This window comes from Miniopterus schreibersii (assembly GCF_964146895.1).
Source record: "Miniopterus schreibersii genome assembly, chromosome: 1".
In the NCBI taxonomy this organism is placed as follows: domain Eukaryota; kingdom Metazoa; phylum Chordata; class Mammalia; order Chiroptera; family Miniopteridae; genus Miniopterus; species Miniopterus schreibersii.
The window spans coordinates 34,091,590-34,119,565 of NC_138101.1; the positions used below are offsets into that span (position 1 = coordinate 34,091,590).

General features: G+C 33.7%; 1 protein-coding gene across 11 annotated transcripts in view; it reads left to right on the forward strand.

Annotated features, from left to right (window-relative positions):
* Window positions 1-27,976, forward strand: part of ADGRL3 (adhesion G protein-coupled receptor L3) — a 698,136-nt gene that overhangs the window by 241,140 nt on the left and 429,020 nt on the right. For all 11 annotated transcript variants that reach the window (XM_081145463.1, XM_081145466.1, XM_081145468.1 and 8 more), the window contains exon 3: window positions 8,796-9,028. In XM_081145463.1, the coding sequence (XP_081001589.1) occupies window positions 8,974-9,028 (55 nt within the window). In that variant the 5' untranslated portion in view covers window positions 8,796-8,973. The remainder of the gene's footprint in view (window positions 1-8,795; window positions 9,029-27,976) is intronic.

Consider the following 27,976-nt stretch of genomic DNA (forward strand, 5'->3'; position numbering starts at 1 on the left):
TGAGGTATAGCTTCCCCTGCATTCCTCTTGATTTGGAAAGTCTTCAAAGAAAGTGTAAGTAGATGAATATTTCCCCCTTATCTGTCTGAACAAATTGAAATAGAATGAGTTTGACATTATTACCTCAATTCTTGTAGTTTCTCCCTTCTAGACTTTATTTTTAAGTGAGTTAATTTAGCAACTGTCATTGTTTTCAGAGAAATCATGTTAAGAAATGAGGTGATTCTGAGTTCAGTGTCCTAAACCCATACTGATGTTTAATACAGTTCTGGTCATCTAATTTGACATTTAGGTTATGGAAAAAAAACATTTTTCACCAATCTCAACTGTGGTGCTATTTACAATATAATAATAACTTTCAGAATTTTACAGGATAACATGTGATTACGTTGGTTTTAAATCAAACCCTAGAACTTCACTTATCAGACATACAGTAGATATAAAATATTGTCACGGTTGTCAATCATGAAGTACTCAGGTAATTTCAGTTATAAAATTGCCAAAAATAAATTTATTTCTCCCAGTTCTGGAGACTGGAAGTCCAAGATCAGATTGCCGGCAAGGTTGGGTTCTGGTGAGAGCCCACTTCCTGGGTTTTAGACAGATGTCTCCTTGATCTAACCTCCCGGGCGGGAAGGGGCTAGAAAGCTCTCTGGGGTCTCTTTTTTAAGGGCACTGATCCCATTCATGAGGGCTCAGCTCTCATGACCTAATTACCTCCCAAATGCACTACCTACAAGTACTTTCACATTGAGGATTAGTCTTCAACATATGAATTCCCGGGAGACACAAAATTTGTTTATAGTAGGTGTGCTTCAGAATCAGTAGTCAATAGAAATGATGAAAAGCAGTAGAGTCAAATGAATGAAAGGCCAAGCGATGAGTATAGACTGTTTAGGTACAAATCTGGGCTCCTTCATTTGTTGCTATGTGACCTCACTAAGTTCTTTAACTTCTTGGTCCCTCAGTTTCCTTATTTGTCAGTAACCCATTTATTTGGAGTTGTTATATGATTAATAAAAATGTTTATATATAGCATTAATTAAATCAGCTAATGTGTGAGAAGCTCTAATGAGAGTGCCTGATATAGTGAAGACTCAAGAGATGTTAACTGTTGTTATACAGAGGACAATTATTTGTCTGGTGCTCTCTAGATTTTGAATAGATTGATATGTTCCTGTTATAAATGGAATTATTTACTTTGAAGTAGAAATCTGTTATATTCAGAGTTTTTAAACTATAGCTTGTTTGCCTTGCTAATTTCTACTCCCCTAAGAATATAGAAATCAGGTCCTAATTATTGTCAGAAATGGCATATTGTAAAGCAGTTGTTGATTTTTTAATATCATTTTATATAATAGTTACCTGCATTCAGACTTATTTTTCACAGTTAATAATGATGATAAAAATTCAAGGTTTTATGAATATTTTAATTTTTGAAAAGCAAAGTAAGGGATCTATTTTTTCAAATTACATCTGTTTTACAAATTATATACATGAAAGGGTATGAGAGCCGTACCCTTTAGTTTTAGTTTTAATCATCTCATTTTAAACAATTGAATTGTTTTCCAAACAAGTTGCATTATTGTAATTATTTATCCTTAGCTTAACTTCAAACTCATTGATTTTATTTCTTATTGAACGTATCAGTGGTGGCAAATATTACCTTATTCAAAACTTTTGGGAAACAAACTCCAATCAAATGCTTTGTGGGATCTCCCTGAAGAGGTTAACTCAAGGGCACGTCACAAGAAAATGATCTGTAAAACATCAGTCTATTTCATGGTTACATGATATGCTGCCCTAGAGCCAAAAATAGAAATGTTCATTAAATCCAAATTTGTTCCTAAACATTAATAGACACGTATTAGATGATAACATTATCTGAAGACAGTTAGATGAGACTTTTACTGTCAAGAATTTTCTTATTAAAATTACCTTCCTAGATTACTTGTTTTCTAATGTAGCATCAAATTATGTTTGAAATATAATTATAAGGGGATATGTCTTTTACTTATGCAACAAAAATATTGTTTGTTAGTGTTTCTGGTAGTGTATAGAGACTGATCATTTCATTGCCTGAAAAGTGTTGTAAGTTAACTCTTTTAAAAATTAATTGTATACAGATAGGTCTTTGCTCTTACTCTCTGAAATTTTTGGAGGACATAGTAGGGAAGAAATGAAGGAAGAAAGGAGACTTGAGTGAAAGTTCTAGCAGAAATGTTGTTTTATTCTTGAACTATTATCTCTGTTTCCAATTTGATTTAACTTTTTCCTGTATCTTTTGTAACCTCTGTTCTTTTCCATCTGTTTTTTTTCCTGATTTATGTTCCTTCCATCTCGACAAAACATTAACTGTGATATTTCTACAACTTGAAAAATTGTTGTCTTGACTTCCTTCAAATAATCTATATTTTAAACCACCATCTGAACTTGTATGTGACTATGAACTCTGGCAAATATTGTTACTGACACCATCAGCCTAAGGTATTTTTCTTTCCTCTCCATTTTCTCCTATAGACCACGACCAATTTAATCTCCTAAAAGCATGGTGTTTATGATGTACCTTCTGATTCTATCCCCTTTTCACCCAACCACTCACAAATACCTATCAAATGTTCTTCTGTCCCATTCACTACCAAATGTAATGCATTTACTATTTATAACTCTACTGCTGAATGTAAAGCCCTTCATTAAATGAGAACAAGGATTTTTCTCACTTATTGAATACCTGTTCTTGCCAGGAACCTTTATAGGTGATATATCCGTTATTTAAGCCTTATAACTACTTTGTGGAATAAGTATTAATTCCAGATGTGAATGTAAGGGTATAGAAAATGTAATAATCTACCGGTGGTCATATGGAATACAGCTTGATGATAGAGGAATTAAACACCATGTCTCACTCAAAAATTCATGTCATGCTTTCTATTCATGGTGCTTCTGATGGTTCTGACTTGTTTGATGTTTAATACTAGATGACAGAAGCTTAGAATTTTTAAAAATCTGTGCAGCAATAAAGGACTTAAAAAAACATGGCCACATCTAGTTCTAGGTCAGGGCAAACACATACTTAGTATATATGAAATATCTTTCAGGTTCTATATGACTTGAAAGTGTTATAAAATATGCATCTGTTCAGATAAGTAGTCCAATTATAGTCTGTTCTTTGGTAGTAATACACTGCCAAATGGATAATAATACCATTGTATCTATAAGTGTTGTAATTCTCTGGAATCAATAATTGATCTCAAATAGCATAATAGCTGCTAAGCAGTGTTATGCAAATTTGGAACCCTGACAAAACTATCATATTATGAAAATAATGCAGCAAAGGCTGCATTATTTTTTTGTGATGCCATGTTAGGTACTAGCTAAACACCCCTTAGTTTATTAATTAAATGATTCACTTAATACCTCTATTTCATTTAATGCCTCTATTAACTCAGGCTCTTTATTTCAAGCCAAAGATAATTTACACAAATTAAATTGGAAACAAAATGTTCAAGTGTTTAGGAGCACTCTAGAGGGCTATAAAACTTTTTGGAATATACTCACTACAAATATTTATCCTTGATTTATTGATTGATTGATTGAAGTTCTCACCTGAGGATATTTTTTCCATTGTTTTTGAGAGAGAGGGAGGGAGAGAGAGGGAGAAACATCCATGTGAGAGAGACATATCAATGGGTTGCCTCCCCCGGGTGCTCGACCGGGGCGGGGGATGGAGCTGCCACCGAGGTCCATGCCCTTCTCCAGCGCGACCCCGGGCCCATGGGCCACAGGCTAGGCCGGCAGCCTCGGCCTTAGGAGACAGCACCTGGCCTGGGTGGCACCTGGGGATCTCAGGCTGGATTCCCAGGCGGGGCTACCTAGGCTGTGGGATCGCTCCGGCCCCCAGTCAGGGCGAGTCTGGGAGGCAGTCAGTGTGTCTTTCTCACATTGATGTTTCTCTCTCTCTCTCTCTCTCTCTCTCTCTCTCTCCCTCTCTCTCTCTCTCTCTCTTTCTCCCCCTCTCTCCCCCTCTCTCTCTCTCCGCCCCTGCCTTCCTCCCTTCTACTCTCTCTGAAAAGCAATGGAAAAAACATCCTCAGGTGAAGATATAAATAAATAACATTGCTTGCATTGATTTTTGTGTATTTATGTAATTTCTTTAAATATTATAAACTATTTAAATATCTCACACTGCAGGGTTTGGAACTAACCGAGTTGAATTCAGCTTTCTTTGCCTGGTCTTCAGGCTCTTTTCCGCTCTCCCTCAGCGGGCCGGGTGTAGTGTTCCCACTGCTGCTCCCTGACCCCGCAGCCCTGACGGCCCGCTGCAGCCTGACAGGCCCTGCTCACCGGTTCTTCACCTGCTTCCTAAAACCCTTCACCCAGAATGTCCCCCCACGCGCGTTAGTGACATCCCGTCCGTCGGTGAAATTCCAGCGCAGTTACCGTGCTTCTCTTATAGTCTTCCAGACCTTCCAAGCTGTGTTAGTTCATCTATTTTTTAAACCCTATTCTTTACCTTACTTGGATTTATATTATTTGTATGTCCTGCATTATCTCTTCTCCTTTCCCCCCTCTCTCTCTTTTAATACAAAGCATTATGGCATAAATATCTCATATATACTCCATGGCCAAACCCAGTTTACATTGTTTGTATGAAATAATGGCCTCGTGGGACACTATGCCACAGAAACACATGTGGGTTGATTGAGTTCAGTATTTCTTGAAAATATTAAATATGATGATTAAGAATTTGCCCTCTATGAATCTTCAGTGGTGTCTGCCACTATTTTAAAAAGTATTCATTGCTGAAACATTCAGCTCCTTACTGCGACTAGACTCAATAGTTAATATAATGTGCTTTAAATGAATAAATATTGAAAGGGAAGTTCCTTGAACTTTATTGTAATAGGAAAATGTAATAAACTTATTTAAACAATAAGCTTCGGTTTTCAAAGTCAAAACGTAAAGACAATGTGTTTAATTTTTTAAAACATGATATGATCATTAGTAATATTACCCAAAGTAATAGTGCTTTTTAGTTTCATGGTATACTCACATAGTATATTCAAATGTACTCATATGTAAAATAATTAATACAAATTTTAGCAAACAATAAGAAAACTTTAAAGAAAACGTATTTTTCTGAGTTTCAGACAATGTAAGTTATAGCTAACATTAAAAAATTATATGTTTTATGCAGTCTAAACTTTTCTGAAACTCATTTTCTTTACCTGGTGATCATCACACCAAACATTTTGAAGTATTATTATAGGATGGTGCTGGGAAGAAGGTGTATTATAGCCATCTGATTTTTCATCTTTTCCCTAAGAGATAACATTTCATAGATCTCCCCTCCACCTCAGAAGGAGTATTCCACATAGAACTGCTTTGGGAAGACATTTTTCTGAGAGAAGACATCATCCTTCATTTCCTAGGGCGTGGACAGTGAAGCATTGCAGTGTATGTGCTTATTACAGTGCAGTATTAGTAACTCATGGGAGGATAGCCATCTTAAATTTGAATAAGGAGCATTAAAACCCCTGATCTAAGCATCTATGCATAATTACTGTACATGAAATATAATTTCCAGCCTTATTAAATAAATATTTCTCAGAAATACTTGGCTCTTTTTGGTTACTCTGGATGAGTCTTATTTATAAATGTAGAGAGCTGTGTTCTCATAAATCTTCATTAACTAGATGCTCTGTTATGATAACAGATATTTGCTTTACTTGTTAAGGTAGTGATAAATGATAAAATGTAATAACTACATAAATCTGTTTGAAATTTATATCATACTTATGAGTTATATGTCAATTTTATATCACTAAAAAGGTAATTTATGGAGAAGGATTGTGATAAATACTTGAATTGTTAGTGAATGTAATTTTAAATTGTTCAAATTTCAGAATACACCAAAATCACTGGAAGCATACAGATAACACCCACCCAACTAATATGTATAAGCACTTCTAAAGTAATTTTTTGGGCTATATTTTGGCAGTAGCTATAAATTCCCTAAATAATACATGCTAAATTGGAAGCTCCTATATTATAATTAGCAATGGAGTTATAGAACTGTATACTTATAAGTAATTATTAAAATAGCACCACATGGCATTTTATACATTTGGCATGTTCCAAATATGTAAAAGAACATGCCCTCTAAGAAGATGTATGTGGCAGAAACAAATAAACATGCAAAATAAAATATGAAAAATCAAAATGTATAAAGCTGCTAAAGAGTAAAATTTGTAATTAGCAGAATCTGATTCTGAAAATATAAAAATATTATAAAGAAGATATAGTATCTTGTCAAGGTCATTATGAGGAGAAAGTATAATAATAACATACATTGTATTTGGGGAAAGATTGAGAGTAAGTTATTTTACAGAAATGTGATTAAGAATAGCTAAAATGAAGGTAACAGTTGCAAGGTGAGTGGCATGCAGATTCTGTCATTAATATCTATTTAGAGTGTAGAAAGGAAGTAAATATAAAGTAAAAAAAGCTTTCAAGCATGATTTGGGAAGAAGGATATATGAAAATGTTAAACAGGAAAACCAAATTATGACAATAGAATTTAAGGTGAGAGTTTCCCCAAATTAAAGTCAATGTCTTAAATTTAGAACTATTGTTTCAGAAACAACAGATGTAATTAAAGTGTTTTCAGTGTATAACAGTACTAAATGTGAATGAAATTCAGTCTAAGGGTAACAAATAGACTTTCCATCCATTTGTAGCATTTTTTTTTTCATTTTGTGATATAAAAGAATATTAAGGAACTTGACTCACATCACACAGCTTCATAATTATAATCTTGAATATTAATGATGTAAGTTCCCAATCAGGGACTATCCTGGAAATACATTCCTTCCAAGCTTTGCTCAGGTAACAGGCAAAACCATTTGCCATATTGTGATAATCTTTGATGAGAGATAGAAATGCCATCTTTTGAGAATAATTTTTAAAGCATTAACCTGTTTATTAATGGAAATTATTAGCATAAGTTATAGGTATATTTTAAATAAAGGTGACATATGGGAAATCCTTTATAAAATCTCACATTTAGTATGAATTGTTCATCTGTAGAGTTCTCAAGTGGAGCGAGGATGCCTAGATTCCTGTGTTAGTTTCCTAGACATGTAAGTGAGGGGGTGGGTGGGCACATGGTCTGTCCCTCGTTTTGAAGGAATAAAGGACACAAAGGTAGTTGGTGAGAGACAGACGTGTACTGACAGACCTGTACACTCGTGTGGCAATCTCTGCAGCAGGGAATTAAAGTGTGTTATCTCTAATCCTCAGAATCAACCTACAAGCTGAATATTGTTTTTTGGTCTTACAGTTGAAGAAACTGAGATTTAGAGAGGTATGCAAACTTGCCCAGCACCATAGGTCAGCATGATTTTAAATGCTGTTACACACCAAAGAAAAATCTGTTAGTTTTTTACTTTGTTTCTAGAACATCTCACATAAAACATGTCACATTTTGCACAGCAGTGTAATTTATTGGTGAGTGTACTTTTTGGCATATTTCATTGCAAGTTGTTTTAAAATGGGGATCACATTTTAGAACCGTAGACACACTCTCTGAATTTTGTCCCATAGTATTAGCACAGAGAAGGCTAAGACAAATTTTTTTGGAGATGGAAATTCTTTTTTTGCAATTGACTTGTTAAATGCTTTATATCTTTAGTAAGTTGTCTTTTTTATGAGTAATTATCTTGTCATATGTAACTAAATGAGTCTCTAATGCCTTTTGGTTTTTCTTTGTGTTTTTGAAGAGCTATATTTTAGAAATGAGTTAAGTGAAAATCCCTTTTATATGAACACTGATTGGTTTGGTAAAGTTAATGACAACACGTAAATTGGAAAAAAAATTACAGAAAAAAAATTTTTTAATGTTAGTATTCAAGGGGGGGGGGCGCGATACCTTTCTATAGGTTATGAGCAATCTTGTCTTTCATTTAGCTATTAAAATTTATATAGTTTAATTGGTGGGATTTTATTATATATGCTCCCAAATTAGCACATTGTTTTAGGGCTGTGCGTGAGAGGTAGGTGGGTGGTGAAGCTGGAGTGTGAGAATGTGTTACCTTCTCAAATAATAGCTGCTGTTCCTCCAAATTCCTTTCTCCGCCTCTGTTTACACAGTAATCATGAAAACAAATTCCTATGCCTAAATCAAATGTAAAATTTCATAGTAGAAGTGCCTTTATGCCCTGCTGCAATATCTTCAAATAACCATTATTATAAATAATAGATATGTAATTTTTACTTTTTTTATAAAATAACTTTCTCCCATTGCTTCATCAATGTGAAAATATATATCTTATAAAATAAACTATTCTGGTTTTCACTGAAGCCAGACATCACAATAGCAATACTCATGTTTCACTATGGAAATAATTTTCCCTGAACCTCCAAAGGGTATAATGTGTAATTAGGCTTCAGAAAACCATCATTTTTCTCTTTCCTTTTGTCCTTTGCTCTGATGCTGTTCCAGGTTCTCCATTAGTTATTTAGTTATTAATTATTATACAAATTAATATAGCACATTTATATTAATTTGTCCAGTGATACTGAATTATTTATTTCAGTTCGTTTGGAGTGTGGAATTACACACTGGTAATACATGCATAAATATTGTCCTTTAGGTTACTCACTCATTTTTATATATGAATCCTGTACTCATTAAGATGAAATGAGGAGGTATAACATGTTTTCATCAGGAAATAAACTTTCAAGGAGTTAAGAGAACCTGTATTTGATAACCCTTTTTTTTTTCTTGTTTGCAGGATTCGGATTTGGGATACTGGTGTTTCTGTTTTGAGGAATATTTCTTTTTGGGTTTTTCCTTTTTTTTTTTTTTAATCATCGGTCTTGGAATATACAAGAGCCAGAAACCAGAAACACTTGCTGTGATTCACGTTTGAAACACTCGCTCGGAGGCCCGCTCACGCCGACTTCCCAGCCATGTGGCCAGCACAGCTCCTCGTCCTCATGATGCTCTTAGCACCAGTAGTTCACGGTAAGACCTTTACTCAGTTTTTGTGTGATGCTTAACGGTGTCTCAGTTATTTAAACTAGCCCTGTTCTTTAAATCTTTGCTCTAAGATGTTGCAGCTTTTGCCTACCATATATTAATAGAAGTAAGTTAGAAGGAAGGGACACAGTGTGCACCCTAAGCTGCAATAAATATGAGTTTGAATTTTATTTCTTAAGGTACCTTTTGAAATATATATGTAACCAAAGTTTTTTTGTTTGTTTTTAAAATAAAACTTTTGCATGTTTTATTCTTTATTTTTACCACACTTAGGGAAAATCAGTTGAATCATTAACTTTATCAGTTATTGTGAGCTTTTCTTAAAAAATATTTTTGTAATTAAAATAATTTTAGTGTAGAAATATGCACATTTGAAAGAACCCCCCCCCTCAAAAAAAAATCTGATTTCCCAAACTAAGGAATCATTTGTGAATGTTTACTCCTCTGTTTAATCTTTATACAGAGAATAAAAACTAACCTCGCATTAAAGGAAAATTGTTTTTGTCAAATACCTTTTGATGCAATACAGGAAAAAAAACATTAAAATAATATGAAATATGCAGAAAGGTCATTTTACAGAAACATGCTAATATACTCATAAAAGACTATATTCATGTTCACTTAAATATATTGGTATTGATTACACAAATATATAAGAAATTATATACCTTTGGAAATTTTATAAAACATATAATTATTCAATAAGTAAGCAATACAATTTCTGTACAACTTAGTATATAATATTCATTGAATCTCAATAAAAACTGACAAGTTAAAGTGTGTATATATATATATATATATATATATATATATTCCTTTTTCACAATTTAAAGTTTTCTGCTCATTACACTGGTTTTGCACTAAGATGAAAATGGTACAATACAGTCTCTATCTCATATGTTAATGGTAATTAGAGCAAAGAGAAGGGGACACAGCTGTATTTGCCAGTACTTAGGAGGTCTGAGATATTATAATGTATCAAGCAACTTAAATGATTTTTTAGCCTTTCTCACTCACCCTTGGTTTTTAATTGATTACAGAAATCCATTGTAGTTCATCAGCGATGCAGTTCCCAGTTTGGCTCATGTTTCTAAGTTTCAACCGAATTGCATTCTGCTATCATTGTAAGAGCCGGATAAAATAACTTCTGTGTCTTTTGAAGTTATTCTCTAAAATTCCCCTGATTTAACAGTTATATCTAACAAATCACTATAAGGTAGTGCTTTAAAAAAATGAAAGTAAAATTATATATCCATAAACTATAAATTTTATCAAAAACGTGTCTCTAATTCATGTGCCGATGCAGCACGTAAACATTCACATACTTGGGCACATATAACATTTGTGGTAAGGGGCAATTCAAGAATCATGTCACTTTAAACAAGTGCTTTTCTCATCTATATATCTCAAGATGATTCTAGTTAGGTTTTTTGATGTTATAAAAATGCCTCACTCATAAGGTTCTTTTGAAGACTGAGTAAATAGCATATGTAAAGAATCTAGCACAGTGCACGACAAATATTAAGTGGTTGAGCATGTTCATTGCCTTCATCATACTCTCTGTCCCTCCAGTTTTGGTTCCAGTAAATTCGAACAACCAGGAATTAGCTCAGAAATTATCTTACAATAAGAACAGTTCCATTTGATGTTGATGTTCAAGGAAAGAAAAAAATATATATATATACACACACACACACACACATACATATATATATATAATTTTTTAAAAGTCAGTTTAAATTTACACTTGTTTGAAGAAGGTAGGTTAAAAATAGCAGAAATAGACATTGTAAAAAAGACTGTCTTTACTGAAATTTCTGTCTCCCAAAAATGACCTTCTATCATTGGGCCCCAAACATGGCTGAGCTAAATCTTGGTTCTTGGATTGGGACCTGTACTGAACACACACACACACACACACACACACACACACAGACACACACACAGACTATCTCTAGGTAACTCTGACAAATATCTTAAACCCCCTAGTAGGGCACATAGAAAATTGATCAGGTATATACAATATTTGAGGCTAACAGCTTAAGCAATCCTTTCCATCTTGTATGAACTCCTTTCTGTTTTATTTTTCTTAAGCCACATAAAGCTAACCAGTACAGAAGCTTTCAATTTATAAACTGTGTCCTCATTACCGTGCTTAGATATTCTAAAACTTGCACCAGGGAAAATTCAAGTCAGTGTCGTCGGCCTTCTAGAGAAGCTTCTCCATCGCCGTGTGGTACCACCTCTGACTTGTCAACAAAGGGCTTCCCATGAACAGCCCTTGAGATCGCAGCTCACCCATAAGCTAAGGACACACTAACCTTCCACCAGTGCTGAAATCTACTGGGATAGTGTTAGAGCTTCCACCAGTCCTGGCTTAAAGCAACACCGCATCACTTAAAACCGTGATGACTGAGTTAAATGGATGTTGCAATTACAGAAATCATCTTTTCCCCAGAACATCCCCCGGTACCCTCTCCTTGCCCGCCACTGTGATGCCCAGCATCATCTGCCCTCCTGTCCATGGAGAATTCACTTTCTTGGGTATGACCTGAGACGCTATCCTTTCTCTTGAGCAAATAATAATGATGACTACTGATTTTATAGCCATACACTTTATATGTATGGGTACAATTAATTCTCACCATATTCTCACGGGTTTAACAATATTTGTTATTATAATTCTTATCATTAACTCTTTACAGTAAAAATATTGAGGTATCGAGTGGTAAAGGAAGTTCACTAATGTTACACGACTATTATGAGATTCAGAGGTGATTTAGAATCAAGGAGCTGGTTTCATAAGCTCTGGTCTTACTGCCAGTAATGAGTTTCTATCAAGACCATTCTTCCCAGTAGAGAATCCCATCTCGACTCTCCTGGGCATTTGAGAGGTGAGGTGGAAATGCAGATCACCTGCCTCATCCATCTTCTGGGTGCAGACAGACTGAACTTTAAAGTCTGACAAACCTGAGATAAAATTCTAGCTCTACCACCAACTAGCTCTGTAACCCTATTACTTGGTAAACTAGTTAACAAATACCATTTATTACTCACTATGAATCATAAAACTGTGCTGTCTGCTAAAAATATGGCAATGATAAAAAAAGATTTTAATTCTTCCTTCAAGGAGCTTACAATAACTTAAATGTATGTCTACTTTTCATCTTTAAGAATAAACATTTACTCCATGCAGAGTTATTTTAAAAATGGATAGAATAATATACTATGCATAGCTTCTAACGTGGTGCTTGGCATTTGGTAAATCTTTGTAGATGACTTCTCCCCTTACTACCTTGAAACTGAGCTAAACCTCTGAGCATTTGATAAGGAAAATGCATAATTGCCCTTATTCTTGCCTGGAGAACTGAAAGAGATCTTTTTCTACTTAAACATCAGTATTCAAGTTTTGCCAGAAATTTCTTAATACTACTCTCTCAACAAAATTAGTATTAAACCTATACATAGCAAAGCTTAGTATATAATGTCAGCATATAAACTATAATTATTAGTATATAATTGTCAGTGGTAGTCATGTGTAAATGGTAGCATGTAATGCATTTTGCATGAATTTTACATGGATAAAATTAGAAGCCAAGCTCAAGAATTAATTCTGAATAACATTTACATTAGTTGAATGATCTCCCCATCTTTCTAGAAAGTCAGGCCAATATTTTATATAGGAAAACAGAATGAATCAGTGCATCCCCATTATGTGTATATATACACATGCTTTTAAATTAGGAAATGTCCAGTTGTATGTTCACCCGTCCATATCTGCGTCTCTATGTGCCTCTGTATTTCTGTTCCATGACTGTGCGCCCTTCCTGTGTGGCCATAAAACCCTCGTCTACTATGCAGTGAGGCCTGGCAGAAGTAAAGCGAAGCCGCAGAGGCAGACGGCCAGTTCTTTGCTGTTACCCATCTTAGTGTCACGTGAAGATAACGGATTTTTTTGTTCTATTGATGTGGTTGGAAACGAGGGAAAATAGTGGAATTGGAGAACACTATCCAATGATAACATGGGCCCGGGGGCTCCTGCTGAGTGGCAGTGAAGGGATTCCAAGGTTCAGTGTGGGGCCTGAGCTGGGAGATCTGGTCAGGGTGTGACGTCAGCCAAGCCACATGGAGTGGGAGTTGAGAAGGTGAATGGGGTGCTCAGATAGTTTAAATATATCTCATTTTAATTTAAGTATACTTAGAAATTGTGTCTTTATTGAAAACAGGAAACAGGATTGTTTGAGCTCAGTATGGGTAATGGGAAACAATATTTGTTATGTTACATTTGCATAGAATATAGGGTTTTAATATTTTTTGTATAACCACTATATGCTTACCTTTTTTCTGCAAGCCTATTTTTATTGTTGTTAAAGCTACATGTGTGTTTATATATTCATGGACTTTACAGGGTATCCTGCTTTTTATTATGTTCAAGGAGTTAATTACAATAAAAAGTTTTTAGCAGGGACAAAACAATTAATACATGCATTTATATTTAGTGCTATACATTTTTATGTAATTTGAATTTTACTGTTAATCTATTTTAATAGTTATAATACTGTTTAATGTGTCAGTGATTTAAAATAATACCCATATATTTTTTTAACTACTAATAAGATGTGAAGCTTGAGCAAGGAGATAATTACATTTTACTACATAACATCTCACTGTGTAATTCTTTTTATGAAGTTATGTTTTATAAGTGCAAAAAAGTCAGGTTGACTGCTAAGCTCTGCTTAACTTTGTTATATTTAGAAATCAACCATCTTCAATATGTTTATAATGTTTGCCAGCCTAGGTAATTTGTAATATTTGCAGTAATATCACTATTTTTCTGGTCAGATGTGTTCTACAGAAAAACCTTTGTCATGGCCATGATATGTAAGGTTGCTGCTAACACATCCAACACCATCTTCATTAGCCACATGGTACTGAATTTCAAAATATTGATGCTGTAAATTAACTCTGCAGTCTCTGATATTACGATGTAAAGTACAAATATGCATGGCTGATAGCTTTCCTTGTAAGAATGGGTTTAGAAACCTTCCCTACACACTTGGCATGCAGTTAGCAATTTGAAAAGAATTTTCTCACTTGCAAAATGAGTTATATGTGAATTTTATTGTAGTGATACTCATGAGTGAGTAAAATTGCATTTTCTTATTTTCAGATTTTATTTGTTGTGCTTATTTCGGGGGTTAAGGATCCTATCTTCGTTTTCATGTTTCTTGGACATGGGGCAGACTGAGGCTGCAAGAGAGTAGCTGTATCCTTGATGTTGAATTAATTTAAAAATACTTAGTTATACAATACATGAATACTTATCTGTTTTCCTCTTTATTGCATTGCTGTTTACTTTTATTCTCAATGTAAGAATGCTCTTACATTTATAATTTCATATAAGTAGCCATGGTACATTTTTTCATGCATTTGTTTCCTCCATTCTGAGTGGAAAACTACTCCTTAATGATCAGTCAAAAAATTGAAATGCAGTAAGAAAGAGTCTCATTGATTTCTTATGTAAATAGAGACTATGTACTGTAGTCTGATCTTTTTAAATTTGGCCGTTTAGAATAAGGCCCTGTTGAAAAATAAAGTTAGTTTATTCTCTGCTTTTTAATTGATAAATTGATTGGTTTGGTAAAGTTAATGACAACACATGAATTGGAAAAAAATCATTTCAGAAAGTTTTTCATTTTTTTAATGTTAGTATTTAAAGAATGGGGGTTTATCTACCTATAGATTATGAGTAATCTTGTCTTTAGATTTAAAAAAAAATAATGACATTTTTATTTTATTTAAATCTGTATTTCCCCTATATTGCCATCATAGCAGAATTAGATTTCATTAAATATAGAAAATTGTCTTTCAGGAAAAATCTATTATATATGAAAAATTAATCAAATAATCTAGGCTTGTTAATGGTTTGCAAGAGAAATATGCTAGTTGCACTTACAAAAGTAATAGATACAGGTTTTTGTACAAAAATAGGCTCTCCCAATGGCATTTGATAAGCTTTCTGTTTTTATTTCATCTACACACATCGTAGTTTGTGGTGGTTTGAATGTCTTAAAGTCAAGGTTGTAACTTACTAGTTAAGTACAAGAACAGAGTCTCATGTATTTCTTTGTCATTATCAGGGTCACCTACTTTATTGTCAAAGTAATTCTCCTCATAGAAATTTAAATTAAAAGCAAAAATCCAATAATCCCATGACCCAGTGATATACTGAATATTAATGTTTGTTAGAGTTTCCTGCTGTCATGCTATGTGTACACATATTTTTTTAAATTGGAATAATATAAGAAATAAAATTTACCTTTCATTTGACTTTACATCAAAATGTAGACATTTCCATGCTCTCATTAAAATTTTTTAAAATTATAATGTTGTTTCACACAAAGGAACCATAGTTTATTTAACCATATGGTAATGGCTCAACAGTGAAGGACATTGACATATTACCATTACAAATAGCACTATGAAGGAACATGCTTGTATATAAATTTGACTATATCTCTATACTCCTGGAAGAAAGTATCTTGAGTAAGTGGAAAGTAAAAGAATGATTCCTTCTTAGATTAATTATTTTAAATGAATGGTAATAAATGATCAATATGACCTTGCTTTTTTTTACTACAATCCGTTTAAAAGAATTCACAAGTTTTGGCTTCCATAATAAAGAAGAAAACAAAATATGAAGAATAAATATTCAACTATAAAATATAATTATTATTTGAAGGGGTATGGTGGTGTACTCAGTAGATTTGAGGAAAGTTTCTCAGAGTTGAGACCACTTTGAGTTCAGCTGTATGATTCACACATACATACTGTCCATAACTAAGTAACTCATGCATTTCATTGCTGATTTGAATGAAAACAGCAATGAAATGCATGACTGACTTAGAAAATATCATAGCAAGAAATGCATGGACTCTATGAGATGGCAACTCTGAAGCTTTACTGGGGCTATTAAAGAACACACAACGTTCCATGTTCCTGGATGAAAAGACTGAGGACAACAAAATTGACAAAAGTTTTCCAAATTAATTTCTTTACATTTTTACTCAAATGCACTCATAGTACCAATTTCTAGGTAGAAATTTAACAAGAATATTCTAAAATATATGTTGAATATTAAACAAGAGAAAAGTTAATAAAAATGAAAAGAGTAATAGGAAGGCACTTTGCCCAGTTGATCATAAAATATATACTGTAAAAATACAGTAATTAAAAAATCTTAAAATAAAGCAAATTGATCAGTTATAAAAATGAGTTCTCTGAAATAGCACTGCAGTTTATTTGTTTTGCAGTGTGATAGGAATGACTCCTAAGAAAATCAAGTGTCTAGAACACAAAGTAGTCAAGTTGGGGTCAAATCAATTTGTGTGTGTGTGTGTGTGTGTTTCAAATTATATGTTATGAAACTTCTGAAGGAAGACTTCTTTGAGTTACTTTCATTAATCTCCATTTTTGAGCAGTGTATTAGATGAGATAAACCAAGCTGTAGTCACAGTAGATTCCAAAATTAATAATGGCTTCCAGAGAATATTTTCTTGTTCACCAAACATTGCACAGTTGTACAACCATCACCACTATCAATTTTAGAACATTATTAGTCCTCCAAAAAGAAACCCCGTACCCATTATTAGTCACAGCTGGTACCTTTAACTCCCATCCCTGGCAACCACTAATCTACTTTATGTCTCCATGGATTTACCTATTCTGGATATCTTTCCTAAATGGAATTATACAATTTCTGATTTTTTGTGTGATTTGCTTCTTTCACATATCATAATTTAAGAATTTATGCATATCTTATAATGTATCAACACAATTCTTTTTATTGCCAAATATCCTGTCCTCATTTACAAGGTTCTGTGTGAACATGATTTTACTTTTCTGTGGTGCACACCTAGGAGTAGAATCACTGAATCACATGGGAACTCTGTTTAGCATTTTGAGGGACTGCAAAACTGTTTTCCAGAGGGGCTGTGCAGCAGTACATTCTCAGCAGTAATAAGAGAGTTCTCATTTTTCCACATCTGCACCCACATTTACTGCCTTTTCTATTTTAACCCTTCTAGTCTAGATGGAGTAGTATCTCATGGTTTTGATTTTCATTTCTCTAATGCATAATGATATCAAGCTTCTTTTCATGTGCTCACTGGCCAATTGTATGTATATCTTACTTAGAGAAATATTATTCAATCACTTCTCATTTTTTAATTTTTTATTATTCAGTTCTACCTGTTCTTTTTAGAAAAGACTAGAGGATATTATTGTTAGAATATATTTAGATGTAAGAGTTCTTTATTTTTTTAAGATTTTTTTAAATTGATTTATAGAGAGAGAGGAAGGGAGAGGAAAAGAGAGAGAAACACTGATGTGAGAGCAGCTGCCTCCTGCATGCCACCTACTGTGAATTGAGCCCTCAACCCGGGCATGTGTCCTAAGCAGGATCAAACTGGCAACCTTTTGGTGCAGAGAATGATGCCCAGCCAACTGAGCCAAACCAGCCAGGGCTAGATGTAAGAGTTCTTTAGGCTGTATATTCTAAGAGAGGCTTTTTGCCTGTATTTACTCATTTAAATCTTATCTACTTTACATTCACTTTGAAATCACATGCCATTTTTCTAGCCTCACTCAACCTCCCCTTTTACTAATATATTTGATTCCAAAAGTAGTTCATCAATTCAGGTTTTTGTTATGATGGTAAAAACTAGTAATTGACAATGATTGAAATTTCACTCTGATACGTGAATTGTATAGCAGTGACTTATCTACAAAACAAGGTAATTTCCTGGGTTCTTCTAGTAGCTTACAACTACTCCCCCTAAGAAAATGATAAAGAACATTAAGCTTTAATCATGGTGGCCAAAAGAGTTTCTACTTTTGTTCTCACCTGGATTCTTCCTTAAGATTTTGGAAGGCCTCTTTACATTTGTGTGTGTCTTTGCTCAAATTATAAATATTGAGTCTTTAATTTTATTTCCATAGACTCTTTTTCTCTAATATGTTCTGCAAACTATTGGATGCCTTTTACTTCATCTCAAGAAAGTTATTCATTTCATTATGTGTCTTTATCAAACCTATGTATTGTATATTAGCGACCACTCACATTGCACCCACAAAGATGAGCGTCAGAAGAAAAGACGAGATTTTATATGGCAAGAGTCCTAGCAAAACTGCACTATTCCAAGCAAGCAGGTTTATATGAAATATTAGCATTTGGAAAATAAGTTTAGGAGAAAGCTAAATACAGGTAATGAGTTACAAATATTGGTACTGAATAGCTCCTGCGGTTCTAAAGAACTATGAATGGAGGATGATGTCAATATATGTAGAAAGTAATATTTACATGAAGCCCTGAAGTTTACAATATTATCTAAGATGCTTTAGAATCCTAATTTACATGGCCCTGTTGAAAGAAAAGAAAGATCTTAAGCCTTAGAGTCTAGTTCCAGTTCTATGGCTTCCAAGATACATGACCTTAACCCATTTGATTCACAGTTTCCTTATTTGTTGAGGGGGTAATTAGGCCTACTTTGTTACAGTGTAAGGATTAAGTAAAATATTGTGTGGAAAGACCCTAACACAAAGCCTCACACATTTAATCCTGGGAGAATGTGGTCATTAAAACATACCTTTTGGAATTAGAACTAAGAAAACACAAATGACTTGGATAGTAAGCAAAATCTAAAATATAACACCATCTTGGGGTCACTTACTCTCCGCAGAGTTTTTCAAAGACTGCATTGTATATTCTTAATCCCCAATTGTGATGGTTTCTCTAATTATGAGCCTACACATTTGTACACACATCCCATCATTATATTCAGGACTCACCCACTGGACTGTAACTAAGTCTTTAATGAGTTACTAATGAACATCTTAAGCTTAGATCAGCATTAAAAAAATGTTAAAGAGTGTTGAAAAGCTATTCAGAGGGCAAGCCTGTTGCTTTTAATTAGACCATAGGCCCAATAAAATTCCTGTCTTCACTGTTCAGCCTGGTTTGAAGAACCTGAATAGTTAGTGAAATGTATCCCTCGCTTTGGTATTATTTGTTTAACGTGAAATTAAAGGGGGTAAATACATTGAGCAGAATTGACGAAATCATTGTTTTGATGAAATATAAAGATAAAAATAATACACAAAATCAGAATAGCATTTTACAATGACTAATTTTTTAGTGGACTCAGATGGTTTTAAAACAGATTAATTTTATTGTTGCATTATTGAATAATAAATGACATGAGTAAAAAATATTCAGATGTGATTATATCATATAAATAAAAAAACCCTCTATATTATAAAAAGAACGAATAGTCGGCTTTCACACATTACTGAAGCTGTTAGTTCCTATGAAAGTAGTAATTCTCGACACTGCCTGCATTAGACCAGGACTATTCTTTTCTGTAGCTCTTCTTACAAATCACCAATGGTGGTGACTATTGAGCAATGGTCCTTTGTTTTTTCCTTTTAATGTGAAGCTGGTGAAACCATGTAAACCGTACGGGCACATGATTTAATAATGAAGACAGAGAATACATAAAATTCAAAGCAGCAGGCTGGTATGATGCTCTCGCTCCAGGGAACACCACCACATTTGCTTAAAAGAAAGACTGAGATTAGTCACGATAGCTCAGGACAGTTGGAATAGCTGGGATAGTCCCGATGTTTTACAGGTTACAGGCTGTCCCTAGGAGGCAGGCTTGATGTCCCATCTCTGCAACAAATAAAATACCACTATGTCCATTTTTGAAAGTAGGTATCCAGTAGTAATCACACTTTGTGTATGTACCAACAACATAACATAATTGATTATTTTGGCATGTGAGCTTGTTAACATATCTGCTTTCTTGATAACCAGCACGTTGCTTTCATTTTGTGTGTGTGTTGAGGAGGGGATGAAGGGGTTAAAAATTTCTACTACTAGAAAAAAAGATAAAAAGTTTTCAGTCATCTCAACTATCTTCAAAGGTGCTAGTTATGATTAACTTAGGATAGGGGAAAAAGAACTCACTAACAAGACAGATCTCTGTCAAAATGTGTATTTTTTTTACTGGTTTTTCCAACACATCAAGTATAATTGGCAGTGCGATTAAGGGAAAGTGCCCCATTACTATAGTTATAAAGATTTTTAAAGAAATGGTTTACTTTACAACATTCTGAAAGCACTGCTTCCCATACCATTAAAAATTTATACTCTTAAAGAGGGAAGTAGAGCAAAGGAAATTAAAAGAAAAATCAGTATTCTTCAAATAATAAATTTCAGAATTTTATTTTTGTTACGCTGAATGTAAACCTATTTGCAATATATTTATAAATAGGGAGGCATTTTTAGTTAGAAAAGAAAAACTATTCATTGTTCCTCTTTGATGAATGATATGTAATGTGCGTTTTGTTTAATTAGAATGAAAATAATGTCTTTATCAGAAACTAATTATAGTTTTATAAATGTATATCCTGTAACAGAAACTTTACCCTCTGCTTACTCACTTTAACAAATGTTTGAGATATTTATATCACGATATTACAATCTAGGCAACTATTAAAATGAATAAGCCACAGCTTTCCGTCTATTTTTAGGACAAGGAAGATACAGACTTGAACTCCAGCTGAAATTACTGTTTCAATGCTGTTTCTCTTCTTTTTTAACACTAAGAATTAAGGTTCTCTTTAGCTTTTATTACTTTATTGTTCCATCTTCTGGCGGCTGAACGTTTAGCCAAAATACGTTTTATTTCACTGTAACAAGCTATGCTGTATAGAAGAAGAGTGGGGACCCTCGTTTGAAGGGAAGATTGTTAACCCATATAGGGTATACGAATACTTGATAAAAGAATTCAGTGTAGTGAGCGTGATGAGTTAAACGGACTCATACGCAGGTATCCTCTGCAAGCTGCTTCATCAGGCCCCGTGGACAGCTGAGCACTGCTGAGCCACTCATGGAAGGCCCAGAACTGCAACAGATTTTTCTCTGTGTTAGCACCGCCATGTTGTAATTTCTACCTGGTGGCATCCTTAGTCATGTGCTTAAATTGGAACTTTTATGACTTTTATTAAAGATTACTACCTAGCCTATAAAGAAATTTTGCAGCTGTCACATACGCCTTAGGGAGAGATCAGGAAAGATGTAATGTTTTCATATGGCCACAGTGAAGGTGCTGGGGGAAAGGAGGGCCTTTCAGGTTTGCGTAAGGAAGCTCGACTGGAAAAGTGCCTTCACTTACAAGAAAAGAATTGAAAACAACAGCCTCTCTCTCTCTCCTTCCCTCCCCTCACCCCATCCCACACCCATTTGTTATTTCAATGTAATTTCTAACATTTACTAGCACTTTTCAAGTTAGCCGAACACTTTCGCACACAAATAGCTCAAGGAGTACTTGTAACAATCCAGTGAGTTATAGATAGTAGTACCAGTAATTTTAGGACAAAAAATAGACTCAGAGCCATCAATGCAATGACATTTAAATGCAGTGACATTTAAAATAGTTGTTAGATAAGAAATTCAAAATCTCTTAACCAAAATCTCTGTGAAAACTTCTTCCAAAGGCATTTGAATAACCTACTGAACATTTGCCTCATTTTGTAGAACTATGACTTAAATTAGAAATAAACCAACCAAAACAATGTGTAGGAGAATGAGCTAGAATATTACAAAATAAAACAAGTATAATTTATAAAGTTTTATTTAAAAAAGAAAGCAATATTGTATTTGCTTAACCTTAGAAGTTAAGAAAAAAACCATAAGATTTTAAATTATTAGAAGATTTAAATTTTAATTTAAAGTCTTAGATTTTAGTACAGAAGTGAAGGGAAAGAGTGTGCAATTTGGAACTGATTTTACATATATATATATGTGTTTGTGTGTGTGTGTGTATATATATATATATATATATATATATATATATATATATGTATATATAGTGAGTAGCTTAGGAAAATTATTGGGAGGGTGATATTTGGAAAGCCTGAGCAGTTAGGAAAAAAGGGTTTCCTACCAAGAAGGATAATTTGAACAAATGATTAGGCAGATACTTATAGGAGGATAGGTATTGTATCTGAGAAAATAATAATGAAAAGTAAAATTGAATATGTAGGCTAAAGTCAGTTGTAATTATAGTACATTTAAAACTCCACAAGGCTCATAATTAGCTAATTAATAAAGAAGATGATAAAATGCCCTAAAACACTTGTGAGAAATATATATTTTTTTTAATTTTTTTTTTTTTTTAATATATCTTTATTGATTTCAGAGAGAGGAAGGGAGAGGGAGAGAGAGAGAGAAACATCAATGATGAGAGAGTCATTGATCTGCTGCAGCCCCAACCGGGGCATGTGCCCTGACTGGGAATCGAACCCTGATCGCCTGGATCCTAGGCCGATGCTCAACCGCTGAGCCACGCCCGACTGGGCGTGAGAAATATTCTTAATATATGAAAGTTAAATCACTGCAAACTGTGATAAATTAACTCAGGTGGTGTTTTGGTTTTAGCATTTCTCTCACCTTAGACATGTCTTAGTGCTGCATAGCATTGTTTTGTCTAGATTCCAAGCTCAGTATTATGATCACTGTATTTGTTTAAGGCATACAGAATGATAGTTTGATTATATGTATTGTGAAATGATCATCACAGTAGGTTCAGCTAACATCCATCTTCTCATATAGATAAAATAAAATGAAAAGAAAGAAATAAATGTTTGGAGGAAGAAGCTAAATGATTGACTGAATTACATAGCAACTCACCTAAGGAAGAAGAAAATGGAAACACTTGAAATTGATTAGATAGAAACAGTACTCATTTACTATTTTTTAAATTAGTATTTTAAATTAGCATTTTTAAATTAGTATTTTAATATTGATCTCTTAAAGTATATACCATTGAAATCTTATATTTTTTATGTTTATGTCAATTAGCTCCACTGATAAGATGAAGACTCTGGTCCTGCCATCACAAATGCTTCTCCACTCTCAGGATTCTTACTTTTCCTTTTCTTCTTGCCTCATATTTACCCATAACCCGTATTCAGGAACTGTGATGGTCTGATGTCCTTTGATGTTTGGAGACTATACATAAACATGGAGAAATATTTAGATTATTTCAGCAGATGATGAAATATTAATGTTCATCTTGCATGCTTGCCCATTAGTAAAGCAGAATCAGAGTGTTTAGTAAAACTATCTGAAGTAATTATGTAGATAGTTTGATTCTGACCATAACTCATATTACTTATGATTAATATTAAATATATATTATTAAAGCAATTCAGTTTTTTTAAGTAGTAAATCCTTTTTTTATAAAAATGAAGTCTTAATTAGATATGCAATTTTTTACAGCTTTGTTGAAGAATAATTGTCAGATCACTGTATTTGTTTAAGGCATACAGAATGATAGTTTGATTATATGTATTGTGAAATGATCATCACAGTAGGTTCAGCTAACATCCATCTTCTCATATAGATAAAATAAAATGAAAAGAAAGAAATAAAACCTTTCTTTTTGTGATGAGAACTTTAGGATTTACTCTTTTAACAAATTTTCTGTACATTGTACAGCAGCGTTACTTATAGTCACCATGTTATATGTTACATCCCTGGTAATCATGTATCTGATATTGGAATTTTGTACTTTTTGACCACCTTTTTTCATTCCTGCTCCCCGCACACTTCCATCTCTGGAAATGACAAGCGTGCTCTATCTATGTGGGGTTTTTTGTTTGTTTTTTCCCATATGTAAGTGAGGTCACACAGTATTTGTCTTTCTTGGTCTGACTTATTTCACTTAGCCTAGTGCCTTCAAGGTCAATCCGTGTAATTGCAAATGGTAGGATTTACTCAGTTTTCATGGTTGAACAGTACTGTACATATACAATGCAACTTCTTTATCCATTTATCCATTGGTGGACACTTAGGGTTTTTTTTCCTCTGTCTTGGCTATTGTAAATAATGCTGCTATGACCATGGGGTGCAGATATCTTTAAAAGTTAGTTTTTATTTTCTCTGGATATATTTCCAGAAGTGGAATTGCTGAATCATATGGTAGTCCTATTTTTAATAATTTGAGAATCACCCATAGTGGCCATACCAATTTGCATTCCCACCAACAGTGTACAAGGGTTCCCTTTTCTTTACTTCTAGGCTAGCATTTGTTATCTCTTGTCTTTTTTATGATAGCCATTGTTACAAGCAGGAGGGGATATCTCATTGTAGTTTTGTGTGTGTGTGTTTTGCTATTGAGTTGTATGAGTTCTTTCTATATTATAGATACAAGCCCCTTATCAGGTATATAGTTTACAAATAATTTGTTCCCATTCAGCAGGGCATCTTTTCACTTTGTTCATCATTTCTTATGCTGTGCAGAAGCTTTTTAGTTCAGTGTACCCCCACTTGTTTATTGTTGATTTTGTAGCTCATACTTTAGGTGTCATATCCAAAAAATTATTATGAAGACACAGGTCAAGGAGCTGATTTATTCCTGTGTTTTGTTCTAGGAGTTTCATGGATTCAAGTCTTACATTTGAGTCTTTAATATATTTTGAATTAATTTTTGTGATTGATGTAAGATATGGCGTAAGTTTCAATCTTTTAGAAGTGAATATCCAATTATCCCAGAACAATTTATTAAAGAAACTCTTTTCTCCATTGAGTATTCTTGGCTTTCTTGTCAAACATTAGTTGAGAATATCTTTCTGGCTCTTGATTCTGTTTCATTGGTCTATTTGTCAGGTTTGTTGTTGTTATTTTGGCCAGTACCATACTGTTTTGATAACTATAGCTTTATCATATAGCTGAAATCAAGGAGCGTGATGCTTCCTGCTTTGTTCTTTCTCAGAATTTCTTTAGTTAGAATAATAAAATTTTAGGAGTATTTTTTCTATTTCTCTAAAAATGCCATTGGAATCTTGATAGGGATTGCACTGAATCTATAGATGGCTCGAGGTAGTATTGACATTTTAACATTAAATCTTCCATTAACATGATATAATTGTATCTTCTTCGATTTCTCTCATCAGTGTCTTATAGTTTTTAGAGTGTACATCTTTGACCTCCTTAAATTTATTCCTAAGCATTTTATTGTTTGTATGCTATTGTAAATGGGATCAATTTATTTATTTTTCAGAAAATGTGTTTTTAGTGTTACAATTTTTAAAGGAGATAAGAATGAAGTTTTTCTGTCTCTGAAGATTAGAAAGAAGAATGAGATGTGTTGGCCTTATCATTACTTTCTGTCACAGCATCTGATACCTGAGACATCTTACAATTATACATGACAGAGTTTGAAAATATGGTCTCAAATTGAGATGGGAGAGGAGTATACGGGTGTGGGGTACCTCCAAATTATAGTTAATGCTACAACATTCTGAGGTATTTTCATAGTTAACTTAAAAGAAACCTTTGCCTTATGCATCTAGAGAAGAAAAAGGGCATTTATGATAAAGCTAGCTTCAACTATCTGAAGACAAGTAGCTTCTAGGAGTAGATTGATCTGTTTTGCATAGCTATTTGTATAGAATTTAGACAAGTGGATGGAGAATGCCAGGGTTTACACCACCTTTTTTGACATGAAGAAGAACTTGCTGCTTCAAATGGAATCAGGTGTTCCAAGGACAGAGTGATCACTTCCTTTTCATGTGAAATTTGGGAGATTTTTAGCAGGGGTGATCTAAGGGTCATTAGGTAGCATGTTAGTTGTGTGATTTCTTCCAGACTTGAGATTCCATGGTTTTAATGGAATACCAGGCTTATAACTGTGTATATCTTGAAGACATATTTTTATAATAGCTTCAGGAAGAAAAATTAGATTTATATTTATAACTCAAATATTTCACCCAAAGTTATACAGTACCTTAAGTTTAACAGATACAATATTTTTTATACTAAAGGTTAAGACTTTGGCTCTGTGCTGATAGCCCTTTTCTCTATGGACAGTGTAGCAGCCCCTCCACTTTTGCTTTCACTGACGGGTGACTCTGGATTCCTTTCATGGAGACGGTGGATTTAAAGAAGGGTCTGATCTATAGCACAAGCTATTCCAGCTTCATAGAACACATCAGTGTCTAATTTCCTTTAACTCAGAAGTCAAATTCTACTTAACTTCTTGTTATTTTGTATTCCTCAATCTTACTCCCCCAAATCATTCTGTTCTCTGATCCATACCTCCTCTTTCTAGGTCTGTAGACCTTGCTTTGTTCTAGTTTGAGCATGTTTTTCTTTCTTACTTAACTAAGATTATTTTATTTAAGACAGACACTATTATATTTTTCAGGGGATGGTGATTCTACTCCATATGCATTTTAAATCAGTTGTCATTCTCTGCCTACTCTAGAAATTGACCTTCCTGAAATAATGGATCTCTAGTTCCGTAGGGATCACTGTTCCCTATTCTGCCCTAGTCTTCCTACCCAGGATCTTTATTCAGTCTCCTAAACAGATGCTTGATTGCTTGGAAACTAAACTTTTTACCCTCTTTTACAAAGCTCATGATCTTGTTGCTAACCTCTCCGATCTCATTTCTTACCTTTATTCTCTCAGCCCACAACACTCAAAGGCTGCGTTGACCCATGTGCTATTTCTTGAACAGACCAAGGTGGTTCCAGCCTGAGGGCTTTGCAACAGCCAGGAATGCTCTTCACTCCCGTTTTTTGTGTGACTAGCAACTTGAGATCTCAGTTTAAATTTTACTCCCATAGAGAATCTTCCATAAAAACCTAAACAGAGTGGCTTTTACGAATTACCCCTTTTAAACTTTCTGTTAATTGCTCATCTCTACATGGTATTTAAAAAAATATATCCATTGTATATTCTGTCTCTCACAAAAGACCGGATGATTCATTAAAGTAGTGGTCTGTTTTATTTACCAAAACCTCCAGCACCTAGAAAGGAGTTGACTCGGCATGGGAACTCAGTAAACATTTGTTGAGTGAATGAATGAAGCACAGTGCTTCCTCACTCCACATGTCCTTGTGTGTTAACTTTGGCTGCCAGTGAAATATTGTAACTTTATTATAACTGAAGCTTGTAGGATAATACAGCGTTATAATCTTTTGCTAAACTTCTTTCATAGAGTAGTTATAAATATGTTAAGGAAAACATGCCTGTGTGTATTTATATAAAAAACAATTAAAAATTACTCGTATTGTCATTTGGGACAGTGAGGAGAGGGATACTTCAGAACATAAAAAATCAGAAGAGATGTCACTGGATTTAAACATTAAGGGAGGCACTCAGACATTTTGATTTTCACAACTGTTTTGGCCTTAAAACTTGTTTCCTTCTTTGACACCTTTTTCTTCACACAAACTATCAAAATAGCATTTAGATTATCTTTTGCCTGGTACTCATACATTATAATGAGTTTAAGTAAAAATGTTGTTTCTTTAGTTATCTAAACTTTTTCATTATTAATGGATTGTTTGACAGATTTCTTCATATTACTTTTTGTTGTTTTCAATAAGGTTGTATTATTTCTTGTGATTTGAAAGGAAACATGTTTTCATTCTTAACTTGCAAATATTTTATATATCAAGAAATTGTAGCCCCACTCTATAGACTTCCAGTGTTAGAAAGATGATTATAAAATTCTCTTGGATTTTTGAATTTCTTAGTGTTCCTCCTGACTATTGAATGGCAGCCATATAGCATTATTCACGTGCTTTTAAATATACATGCTGTAGTATGTTAAAAACAGAGTGTAAAGCAAAATAGTGTAAAGTCTCTCTTACTTTGGCAGGAACATTTTTATTATCATTCCTATTTATTACACTAGTTGCAATTAGTGCAGAGAAATGTGTGTTTTATGTAACAATTCACCAGAAAAAAATCCTGTACTTAAAATAGTTGTTTTTCATAGCATATAATGTATGACTGTTTTGTGAATTATTAAAAAAATATCACGTGTGAAATTTTATTTTTTCATTATTGTC